Source organism: Aythya fuligula, chromosome 5 (assembly GCF_009819795.1).
Source record: "Aythya fuligula isolate bAytFul2 chromosome 5, bAytFul2.pri, whole genome shotgun sequence".
In the NCBI taxonomy this organism is placed as follows: Eukaryota; Metazoa; Chordata; class Aves; order Anseriformes; family Anatidae; genus Aythya; species Aythya fuligula.
The window spans coordinates 6,553,346-6,565,996 of record NC_045563.1 but is presented as its reverse complement, the minus strand read 5'-3'; the positions used below and the strand labels follow the sequence as shown (position 1 = coordinate 6,565,996).

The window sequence follows — 12,651 nt, the reverse complement described above, 5'->3', positions numbered from 1 at the left end:
CCAGTTGCAGTATTTAAAAGCACTTTGTATCTAATTTCTTAAATTCCTTGAAAGTGAGCTTGGCTTTTAAAATACCTTTTATTCAGAGTGACTGTTAGCAAACTGGGTGTTCCTGGACAAGGTTTTTCCGTCTGATCCAATGTTCCTTTTCCTGTTCTGATTGGAGATGCAGTTCGACTCCTGTTTCCACCATAAGGTGACGCTGGGGCACTACTCGTGTCATTGATTATGTGGACAGGAGATGAAGGAACAATTAGCGTCTTCACATCATCCACACGTTCTGCCACTGGTTTTATTTCATCAGCAGTAGTTGATGGTGTCTGAGTCTGCTGAAATATGGTAATAGTGGATGCGTTTTGGGAGCTGGAAGAACTGCTTTCCAGTGGAGATAGCTGATCAAAGGAGCGTAGCTGGAAGTCATCATCCATCGGGATGTAAGGAGCCAACATCTCCAGGTCTAAATCAGTTTCCTGGAAAACAAGACGTAAAACTTACGCATAGGTCAGAACATCTCAGCTCTGAATTCATGGCTCCTTTAAGGCTCTTCTTTTTACCAAATCCTTAGAATAATTATTTAGCTTATTTTAGTAACATGTTCCATAAAAGAAGAATGAGGTCTCTGAAAGCATTCTAAGAAAGCAAGAAGAACATTGAGAATAAGCGTTAAGATGATGCAGATTTCAAGTTAATATACATTACCTGAGTAGAGAATGGATTTTTTGCTTCTGTATCTATCGCAAAGAGTTTCTCCACTAATTCCAGTTTGAACTCATTAGCCATATCATTATCCACATCAAAGCAATAGTCATTGGGACTACTGGGCTGTGAAAACATTTTGAATGCAGTTTTAAATTTCTGTCATTACCTTGTTTTATGTTGTATTTACAGGTGGTCTTAAAAGTGTACAAATGTAAGACTCAATTCCAACCTGTGGTTGCACAAAAACTAAAATAGGAAAGGAAGACATTTACATTTATCTGTATACATTTAAATTCACCCCATTTGGGAAGCACAGAAGTACCCTTTGCAAGTAAATTACGGCAAGTAATTTGCTGTTTGCAGGAGTCAACTCTGACTCATCCTTTTCTAGAAAGACCAATCCCAAGCTTTTCTTCTTTCTGTGACACGTACTACTGCATGCATTTGCAAGACTTGCTTCCATGAAGACATAATTCTGCCTATGAAAATTTATCCATTTCCTCAGAGCTTAACTAAGTCACAACCTAGAAATAATTTTAAAATTCATGCCTTGGCTGCATCTTTAACTAGATTTGCTCTACAAGCCCCAACACAGCACATACATTTTAATGACAGCATATCCAAATTACGTAACTAACCTCAGGTGAACTTTGGCTGGTACTTGCATCAGAAGGGCTGGTTGGCTGCTCTTGCACCTGAGGCATGGTAAAAGAAAGTTCGAGTGTCTCTGTGTTTGGCTCCAGCTTTGATACAACTTCTCTATTGAGTGCAGGATCAGCATTGCTACGAAGTGGCTTTGTAGTTTCAGAGGCAGGTAGTGGGGACATTGCCATATTTATATTCTGCAATTTCTCACTGGATGAGGGGAGCATTACATCGTTATACAAAGGAACTTCATCACATTGTTGTTCATCAGACTCTATAAAAATTAAAAGAGACCATCAACCTAAGTAACAATACTGAGCGTGTCTACGGACCTCATTAAATTTCAATAGTGGCTGAAATATCACTAGGCAGTGATACTCAGAGCTTATTTTCTGAAGTTCACTGTAAAACACTAGCTTTACTAATTAGCATGCTCTCCAATTTAAACACACACCCACCATTACTGCTGAAATCTAGAGAGATAATTGTGTCTCCAGCAGCTGGAGCCAGCACAGTTAAAGCATCTGGTTCCTGTTTAAGTTTTTCAAAAAGGTTGTTGGTATCATCCAGGTCATCTTTGTTGAATATTTTGGTCATTTTCATATCTGGAGACTCCACTGGTTTCAGCATACACTCAGTTTGTCCAAGGGAAAAAATCAAGTCCTTCTGAACAATTCCACTGCCAGACAGAAAGGAAGATGATTATTAAAAAAACAACTAATGCACAGCTAAAATTCAGCCTTAATGGTTTGTAAGTTGCAAGTGATTAAAAGCTAACGAAAATATTTCCTCAAATGTAACAGACAAAGCAAATACTAATTCTGGTGCCATAAAAAGGTAATAAGTAAATAGACATACTTTTCAGAAAGCATCAAAAAAAAAAAAAAAAAACAGAAAATTGCAGATTTACATAAAAAAAACAAAAAACTTTGTTTTAAACAAATGTACCATATGGTGACAGACTGACACTAGTACATTCACTAAATTTTTGAAAAACTTAGGACTACTCTACAGGTGCAGAAAAATAGTTAACAAGTCTGCTTTAACTTGAAGCTTTCAGTTAAAAGAATCCCGAGGAAGATAAATAGGATTGAGATACGATTATTGCTGCTCTGACTACATCAGCAAGAATGATTAGTAAAATAAATCGCTCCAGACTGTGTACAAAGATTAAATAAACATACAGAATGCACAGAAATTCTCAGACGTTTCCATCATAGTAAAACCCAGAAGAGGTTGGTCCTATACTCATTTGCCTGCAGAGGTCTTCCAAATGACATCACTAGATCAAAGAAGTGGCTTTTGTATTTGTTTTTAAATACAACTGCTAATCCTTTGACTAGCAGTATTTTAAGTCAAAATCTAATTGGCAAGAAAACAACATAGCAACATCATAACAGGGGGAAAAAAAGATGCAGGGCCATCAGAATCTGAGCCTTCAAAGAAATCGTGTCAAAAATGGCAATATCCACTCAACTTACCTCAACACATAGTTTACACATACTATGCACTGTGGCTGGGAATTCTTAGTGTTGTATATAACAGTTGCTTGAGTTTCAACCCAGACATAGCCACCTTGTTTAGCAAGCATTCTGTACTGCCCTGTTGTCACCTGCCCTTTTGTGAACACTGAAAAAAGAAAGGACATCAGCTTTAACCACAGGCAGGAAAAGAAAGTCAGTTTTCAAGATAAATATTCTCTGCAGATTCCTATCTGCAGTTAAAAGAAAACCCTTGATATGCTCTTGTTTTCCCCCGGTGCTGCATCTTCCCCACTTACTGTCATGGTGCGTTTTGGTCAGATGATCAGAATCCAGCGCATGGTAGTACTCATAGATGGAACGACCCAGTAGTTCCTCTGGTTCATATCCCATCAGCTCTGTAATTCTTTAAGACAAGGGAGAGGTTGCTAAGTAGAAGCAGACACTGAGCAGTGAAAATACTAGAGCACACAGATGCTTGCAGATACACGGAGTTCTTAAGAATCTCTCCCATATACATTAGCAGCAATGGTGGTTTAGTGTGAGTTCATTTTGAAGTGCTATTTCTTAATGCTTATTTAAAAGAGAAGGTTCAGCAGGCATAGGATTTTACTTCTCACTGAATATGTATTAATCATATCCCATGATAGACAGGATTATGTATATTCCTGCTTCCTAGTCCTTGTTTTTTTGCTTAAAGGTAGACAAGCGACTTATGGATAAGAATATACAGCTTACACAAATGTGAGAACATAATAAAATTATAAAGATATGCTTTAACAGTTTTAACCATGCTGCTAAGACAAATTAGGAATCCAATTTGTTCTTCCCACTGTCTACAAAGGAAACAGTATTTTCTTCAGCCCCTAGAGGGCAGTGCTAACTAGAAGAAAGGATTTCTTTGGCCCTTTTCTTTGCCCTATTTTACACACACAATGTGACCAAATAAGTACCCTTCTATGTGATACCACAAATCCAACCAAGGTGAAGGTATTGCAGAGGTCAGAAAATAACATGCACTAACATACCTTGCATCTAACTGCAGCAACTAATTAAGAAATTAATTTCTGGTATAAATAAAAGGAAAGTCTTAGCAAGCAGTAACAGGTAATACCCAATTGAGAAAACCTTAGGCCAATGATTTCTTTCACTTCTGCTTTTCAAATTTGTCAAGCTGAATTTTCCAGATAATAGTAAGAGCAGTATTTATTAGACTACATCTGTGATTTCTAACAGAAAATGTTATTTTTGCAGATGTTATTGCATTAAAAGTACAGAGCTTTTTTTTCTTGACTGGAGCCAGCAGATGCTGATCTGAGGAAAGGGTGGGGAAGAAGGTGTTGCAAGGAAATGTGCTTGACAAATATTATACATGTACTCTTTTCAGTCATCTTCAAGGATCTTAAAATCCTTCCCCATCTTTTTCAGTGTCCAGAACGATTTTTTCATTTAAATTTAATTGTTACCACATTACTGAAGGCCAGTGTGAACAGGCAGTGGTATTATTCTCAAGTAATAACCCTACATTTTGCTTAAATTTAAGAATTTAGCTTTTACATAAAACATCCTGATCGGTTAGTAAAACCCAAAGCATCCCAGCAACAACTCCATTTTGCAGAAGAATCAAGTTATGCTTTTACATAGTCTCACTCCCTAAGTCCTACATTAGCCACCACACATACAACCCCTGCAAATCCTTCAAATGAGCACAGCTGTTAAGCACAAAATGTAGTTTACCTTTCATCACAATAGGAAAACTTCATATCGAGACTGTGACGACTGAGGAACGTTTTACTGTCCAGCGGGACCTCAATGTTGGATGGGTGAGGAATAGGTTCACATATCAACACCAAGCACGTCATGGGAGGCTTCTTGTAGCCACAGTGAGTTTGGTTACTGCACGTGTCGTACACGCGGATGTGCCCGGTGCAGTGCAGGACCTGTGGGACAGTTACATTTCAGAAGAGACCAGGTTGTTTTCTCTCAGACCACACAGACTGCACTTCCATCAGCACCCCCTGAGGGAGTTCTCCCCTCCCCACCTCTCTACGCTGTGCTATCAACAGCAGGAACCCAGCAGTCCTTTCCATCTGATTGTTAAAGTACAGCCAGCTCTCTTCCTCACGCTGCGCAGGCTGCAGTCAGTTCGCTGGCTGCCAACTCCTTCCTCTCTGGTGTTTGCAGAAGCAACGCTAGAAGTTTCTGCTTTTCTGTCAGTTGTTCTTCTTTTAAAGTTACATTAATTACACTGGTAAGCAATTACCTCAGCAAAAGGCATCCTACTAAGCCAACTTGAAAGCTATGGTAATAGGAGCAGCCTCCATTTTAGATGTTAAAAGGAGAAATCAAGTGTGTTCTTCAAAAGATGAGCAGCTTTGCATTTTCTGTCCTCCCCCCATTTCTTTTTTTTTTTTTTTTTAAAAAAAAAATTGAAGTAAAATTGTTTACATACAGCAGCAAAGAGGAACAAGAAACAAATTGTTTGATCAAGAGCAAATTAAAAAGAATATTTTGAGCTGTAATGCCACTTCATACAGTAAAAGGTTACATTTTTTCCACAGGAGAAAATGCATTCATTTCAGAGTTACCAGACTGGGCTCTTTTTATTCTGATTACTACAAAAGGGATAGCCAGCAACTTCAGAAAGAACAACATACAAGTCCTTCTCAGAGACCTCGATGTCGTACTTACAATACCGAATCAAAAGGAATCAGGTATCAGTGCAAGTGGTGTCAAGTATATTTTCTCAGAGGAGGCTTTACACAAACGTTTAGTAATTGTAATTTCTAATAAGTGAACAACCTCTAATTTAAAGTGGAGAATTAATTTAAAGGCTTTTGAAAAACAAATTTTAAAAACATTGTTTCAGTTGCATCCCGATGCACTCAGCATTAAAATTCAGCATATTGAAGCACAATCATTAAATTAGTTAAGTACTTACTGAAACTCCAGCTCAAGTTACGTGAAGGGAAAATGTTGAAATACAGCAAGTTATGACATCTGAAAAGGAAGCTGCCAACCTATGCAAGTATTCCTTTGTATTCATTACCTTCCACGTAGCAGACTTTATATTCACTGTTCTTCCCCTGCTGGTCAGTGTGCACTTCATTCTGAGAAAAAAGCTGCGCTCCGTGTTTTGTTCTTTGCCCTTTTTCACAGGACCTAGCAAAAGTAAATAGTAAACCAGTTCTTAAACTCTTGGAGCATCTTCTGACTGTATTCAAAAAAATAAACCAAAAAACCCACCACTCAAAAACCCGTGTTATAGAACTGTGGAAAAAAACCAGCTAATAAAACTAGAAGCACTTTTGATTAATAAAGCTTTTCAGAATGAGTTTTGCTGTGAGGTAGGCAAAAAAAATGAACTTTCACTGTTTTAAGATCAGTGTTGTATTTGTAGCCAACTCCACACTCCCAGATTTCAGGAAAAAGGCAGGGAGAGACTGAGAATTTAATATATTTTGAAGTTGCAATAGGGGACGAGAGAAGCATATACAGAATGAGAAGTACTTTAAGTTGCTTTGAATTAAAACAGATCAGTAATTCACTGCAGGGAGGTCCACATATGTTTTGGGCCCATTCCTCTTCAGGACTGCAGTATTTTAATTTTTTTTTTTAATTCAGAATTAAGTGTTAATTAATGTTTAAATGCATCCGAGTGTTTCCACAGGGATTTATACTCTTAGAGTAAGCAGGGACCAAGTTTTTAAACACACTTATTAGCATTCTTGAAAGAAGTCAAGACAACCTGATACAAATTAATATCCGTGGTACTCGTTTTTCAGTCTTACTCGCTAGCAGCAGGCTCTAAATTAAGGTTTTGCCTTTAGAGAGGAGAACCTTTCAAAGTCAATTACTAGCTAGGCTACTCAAAAACGCAAAGCCTATTTTGGGCACAGAAAACACAAACTGATGCTATCAGGAGAGCTGCAAGTAGCTCGCTGTGCATGGACAAAGGCAACAAAGCACCTAGGAAAAAGAGCAGTGGAAAACAGTGAGCTTGCAGAGGGCTACTAAACATTGAGGCCCAAATCGTGGCAGTGTGGAAGTTCAGAACACGCAAGCTTACTTCTGATACAAGCTTCTATAATAGTTTGCCCATCCTCCACAGGCAGCAGTTGCGATGAAATTCTTCGTGGTGTGGTTTGCACTACCAGCTTGATAAAATCCATCAGAAAACAGTAAAGCCACTACGCTGCTTTGTCTATCACTTCCAGCAGACGCAAAGACTAATGGGGACAAGCCTACTCTTTGCCACATCATAACCCTCAATAAAGGAGGAAAAGTAATAATAATGCAGAGTTCAGAGAAACAGCCTTATTTCATTATGTTTTTAAAAGAGCTAAACCAATCTAGATGTTCATAATTGAAAATCATGCAATGTTTTGGGATGAAGTCCTGATGCTTAAGGCTCTGCTTTAAGCAGCAGCTGTAAAAGAGGGAGCAACTTTCTCAAGTCTGATGTTATTTTTAAAGTCACCAGCTTTGAAAGTAAAAAAGCAACCTTCTAAAATCAGAAGGCAGTTCAGTTTCTGCCAATGGCAGCTGTTTTCATTTGCACCTGCACAATCCCAAAGAGAAGTGTTTAATACTCAAATCGCAATAATTCCACTGATGTAAGAGGTGCAGTAGCTGCAACCTGGGAATAATAATAAATATAAAAATGTACTATTATTACTCTAATTTAGACTTCTGTCTGCCAACTTCATTTGCGAAACAGATTTAGTAATAATGTTTTCCAGACATCGTATGCCAGTCTGGTCAATTTAGACATGCGAGAGTTGGTTTGCATGAAACTCACTCACACTACGTTTTTAAGAACATGCTTTTGCAACTAGACCAGCTTTTACACTGCTTTTGTGACTTTTTCCCCCTCCAAATACATCAGTGTATTCCAAGAGGGGAGAAGAAAGAGGGAAATGTCTAATTTAACCTTAAAAAAACACTTCAGTATTAGGGACAGAGAATTTTAGAAAATGCTTACAAAGTCAAAGTCAGGGCCCTTACCACAATGATACTGTATCTGGTCGCTTCCACTGAATTAAATACAATTACAGCTATACAAGAAAGCAGAGGTCAGTCCTAATGACATGGTAATTTATGACTACCTAGATTCAGAGTCTATATAACCCTCTTGTTTGATGGAACAGGAATTAGAGAGGTCCAATTTTAGATTTATAACAACTGAGTAAAGCAGATTTGTTTGGAGACATGCATGTTGCCAAGTCTTTAGAGTCATTAACAAACCTTTAGAAGACTTAAAGGCAGTAATTCATGGGCATTTGTTAAATCCCAAAGCGTACAGCATATGTGAATATGGTGTTCTATTCCCTTCCATGGAGGAAGGAAAAGTCTGAAATCTGTGAAAAGATACCAATTTCATGCACCAGTTAAAAGGTGCAGTGAAGCATAAACACTGAAGCCCAGAATTAACAGTCGCTTTTTGGGGCTTTCCAAGTGTTCTTTTTTATTCTTAACAAAGCAAAGAGTATCCGATATCCCTAGGACCACTACCCAATTAGTTTTTCTGCGTCCTAAATATACCATCATTTCTGTGTACTAAATGTAACACCACAGATTTCTGGAAGAAGCCATTTGCTTTTAAGCTGTCCTGCAAAGGCAAGCTGAGACCAAGACAAACATAACAACTTTACTTCTCCATACACTTCTATAGCAATCACTTACGATCATTCTCACTCAACCTACCTCTACATTTATTTAATTCCTGTAGGCATGCTAATTCTTTCAACCCTCAGTAATTCTGTTCATCTTTTTAATTATTTTTTTTAACATTAAAAGTGTACGAATAAAGTCTTATGTGTCCTAAATTAGAGTATCTCCAAAACATTCTGGCTATTTCTGTTTTTATTATGTCTGAAAATGACTTACTTTGAGATCTAGGCAGCAAAGCATACTAGTTTGTTCTCTCAATTCCTTTACCTGGCAGATATCCAACTGTACTAATGCCAACAGGAGCTATCCATAAGTAAATTAAATAGATTGTTTTTTCATTCTCACCATTTCTGTGCGTAAGCATTTCTCTCAGCTCTTCATGGTCACATGGATGAGTGAAATCAAATACACTGTGCCCCGTCAACTCAAACTGCAAAAGTAAGAGGTATACAGGTGTCTAACTTCATACATACAAAAGTGTAACAACTTTTACAGATTTGGAGCAGTCTTAGGAAATGTCAATATTTCACCTGAGTGAGTCCCATACACTTGTTCACATTTTCAGACATGTAAATCATGTCCCCATCTTCAGAGAGAACCATGACAAATCCATCAAGAGCTTTCAGGTAGAAACAGTTCAGTTCCTTCTCCATTTTGGCTTCTGTCTCCAGCTCACCTATAAGGACCCACACATTTATATTAAAAGTAAGCATCAATCATTCTTTGCTTACTATCAGGAATGACTTCTGGCACCAGTCTACAAGGAGCCAATCTTGCAGGGCTGCTCAGAAGTAGCATAATTTACTTAAGTAAGTGATAAATTAAATTCAAGGTCTACCATGAGTCAGAGAAAATCAGAGTGACATTTAACATCTGTGCTTTGATACAAACACCAATAAGCCTCCCAATTTAAGGAAAGTCTAATTGGCAAAAATACTACCATTTGCCTCAAAGAGACCTTACAAAATTTTCTCAGGGGCTTCCTACGAGACAAACAAAGCTACTCCTTTGTATGGTATAGGTAGGCGTAGATGAGTACAAATAACTAGTACAGCATCGGTGGCAGATGTACCCTGGGTTAACTTCACCTTCAGCAGAATTCGAATCATAAGAATTTCTTCCAATTTACACTAAAGAGAAACACATACAGTTAGCTACGTCAGCCCTACACCAACCTTCTACAGTTTAGTAAAGCCTTAATTCCCTAGGGTAAAAAAAAATAAATAAATAAAAGTTAAATGAAAGAAGTTAACTCTGGGAGAAGGGTCAGAACAGAGAGAAACAAAGTCGATTAAATTAAACACTGGCCATATTTTCTTGTGCCATCTTTTTGCTGAAAGGTCTTCTATCTTTCCATATAAAGGATGCGACTATTAATTGTTTTTCAACTGCTGAAACATTTTAGAAATATATCCTTCCTCAACATATCTCCAGTCCCTTTTCCAGATCCTGCTGACAATTTATCTGCTTACCAGCATCCAGCAGCTTCCTCATGCGCAAGTAGCTGATGGTCAACCTCATGATGGAGGCCTTGTCAAGGTGGGCGCTCACCGTGTGCGGAAGAGGCAGCTGATGAGCAAGTTCGTAGAAGACTTCCGACTCCTTGCTTCTTCGGCATCGAGCTGCATCTCTTGATTTTTCTTTCCTGCGTTCAGAACTAATCCTGTATAAACAAAGTTTGGGGTTAATATGAAAACTACGAAATTCTCTTAAGTTCAGTTTGAAGCTGCCTAAGCTGCCCAGGAGCCAATTAACCAGTTATTGAAGTTGGATTATTTAAAACCTCAATTTATATATTTAAATGTAATTCTGTATATATAGCTCTGCAGCAATCGGGTTCTGACAGAATTAGATTCAAAACCACAAAGTCTTCCAGCAGAAAAAAATCAGTTCTTCACACAGACATCTACAAACTCTACAGTTCTCGCAGTCCTTGTCTCACACCTTGACTGCTGCCTCTCCAGCCTCCAAACTTTCTCCTTCCTGGTTCTTAACACCTAAAATTCATCCAAAATACCACAGTTTAAGTTTCTAGTCTAATGCTCCAGTAATATCATTTCTACTCTCCGCGCTCTTCCTCTTACCACCCCATCCCTCACATGCTAAAGCTGTCATTCATCCCTACGGAGCCTGCCAAACAGGTCAGATAAGCAAGCCTACCCATACGGTGTGAGGTGTCCTGCTTTGCAAGTGCTTCAAAAAAGTCCCCTTCCCACTTCTTCCTCCAGCACAGCCCCTTGCACTGCCTCTTCAGCTCACATCAAGTCAGTGACAGCTCGCCAAGAGCAGGCACAGACACAGCTGTGCTCCCCAGCCATGATCCCAGTAACCCTCCCTTTTCCAGGTGCCCACATCAGTGGAAAATAACTGCACTGAAATGTGCTTTTACTTTTAAATGGCCTATGGAAAGTAGTACCATATGGTTTTGCATCTTTCTTTTTTAATATATACACACATATGTATGTGTGTGTCTTTCAAAGGCATCCCATCTTCTGCTTACATACAACCAGGATGCAAAACGCAGCTGTACTGATCTGTAGGATCCCCTTTTTCCCATCTACTTGAATGCAAGTTGTAAGATAAATAACATGCCCACAAACACTGCTTTTATAATTCAAAGCACATGAATGTTACCATAAAGAGACCAAGCGTCACTAGCTGAAGATGACGGGAGATAAGCCTTTGTTATACTGTGTTATATTTGCTACCAACAGTTTAGGAAATACATTTTTTTTTTTTAATTTCAATAGACTTAAAAGGCAAGCAGTAGCATTGCCAATTTCTCACTGCTAAGTTTGTGCAAAAAAATCTTTTTAATTAGCACATCGTCCTGCGAGAGGTACCACAGATGACAGAGGAAAGTGATTCACTGGCTGATAATACCCGGGCAATAACGACCAGGTTCAGTGTAAGCAGTTAAACACATGCATAAATAATGTGCTGCTCGCAACAGCCAAAAAACCTGCTTCGTTTGTGCACGAGCACCCAAGTGACCACACTACTGGTGTACATAAGACCGACCTGGGAAGCACGAATGCCTTGAAATAAAGAAGTTTAAAGGGTTGTTTTAGAGACAAAGTGAGCCATCAGGATTTCTTCTGTGACTACCTTAATTTTTGCCAACTTTGGGAAACTGTAAGGCACGGATGGGATACACCATGCCTGTCTTCTACCCCTTCGGCACTGCCAACAGCAGAAAGCATTAAAAGCTTTGTTTTCTGAATCCTACATTTTATAATAGGTAAGGTATATTTCATAATAGGTAAGGGTGTGATTGTTACCTCCTTTGTGGCAGAATCAGGTTGCAAGGTCACAAAACCAGCACTTCTTTATCATGAGAAACAATATATCAAAATAATAGTAATGGAGGCCTTTGGATAACTAATTTATGGTTATATTAGTTTAAAAAAATCCTGATACACAGTAAATCAATCAGTTTCTGTGAGTATAGCTTGCGTTCCCCAAACAGGTAGCACAAAATAACTGATGATCTCTCTTATTGCAGATTTCTGTCCATTCAGTCTCAACCTGAAGGCAGATATTCCTGCTCCAGAACTGGTATCTGGGTCTGAGAAGTTTGAGGTTCCCAACGTGCAGGTGTAGTCTGAATGTCACTACTAGCAGCCTGAAATGGTCAGGCTGAAACAAATTGAATACTGAATGTACAATACTGAAAAAAGATTTCAGTAATTTAACCTGATTAAGTATTTCTTACTGAAGTCAGGCCTCAAGTACCTTTTCTCTTGGAAGAAAACTAAGGGCGGAGGTGAAAAACCCTTCCCAATTCTTTGTCCTTTTCCCGGACCACAGAGCTCACTTCTGACACAGGTAAAACAAGTAATTATGCTGCCTTTGACAGCTTCACCTTTATCCTTCTGCTTTAACCCTTGTTAGCTACTCATTCCAGATCCCTTCACATGTGAAAAATTTGCTCTGCTACAGAAAGGCAAGGGAGAATTACTTGAAGTAATTCACTTCCATCTGCCTGGCTGCCAGCACCTTGCTATGGCTTCCCTTTAAACTGCAGGCAGCACTGTCATGTAAAAAAATGAAAAAAAAGAAAAATGGAAATAGCTGCTCACCTCACAAGTTGTAAGAGGAAGAGCTAAGATTGTATTTTCTTTGTGAACGCTCCATGTTCTTGAAAATATTT

The 12,651-nt window shown here is 38.6% G+C and overlaps 1 protein-coding gene across 1 annotated transcript in view; it reads right to left on the bottom strand.

Moving 5' to 3' along the window:
• HIF1A (hypoxia inducible factor 1 subunit alpha) overlaps positions 1 to 12,651 on the bottom strand; it is a 32,999-nt gene that overhangs the window by 8,812 nt on the left and 11,536 nt on the right. Inside the window, exons 2-12 of the mRNA XM_032189291.1 lie at positions 9,971 to 10,161; positions 9,029 to 9,174; positions 8,844 to 8,928; positions 5,875 to 5,987; positions 4,563 to 4,765; positions 3,125 to 3,231; positions 2,826 to 2,973; positions 1,803 to 2,023; positions 1,338 to 1,618; positions 700 to 822; positions 76 to 470 (exon numbers count right to left, since the gene is read on the bottom strand). Of these exons, the coding sequence (XP_032045182.1) occupies positions 76 to 470; positions 700 to 822; positions 1,338 to 1,618; positions 1,803 to 2,023; positions 2,826 to 2,973; positions 3,125 to 3,231; positions 4,563 to 4,765; positions 5,875 to 5,987; positions 8,844 to 8,928; positions 9,029 to 9,174; positions 9,971 to 10,161 (2,013 nt within the window). The remainder of the gene's footprint in view (positions 1 to 75; positions 471 to 699; positions 823 to 1,337; positions 1,619 to 1,802; positions 2,024 to 2,825; positions 2,974 to 3,124; positions 3,232 to 4,562; positions 4,766 to 5,874; positions 5,988 to 8,843; positions 8,929 to 9,028; positions 9,175 to 9,970; positions 10,162 to 12,651) is intronic.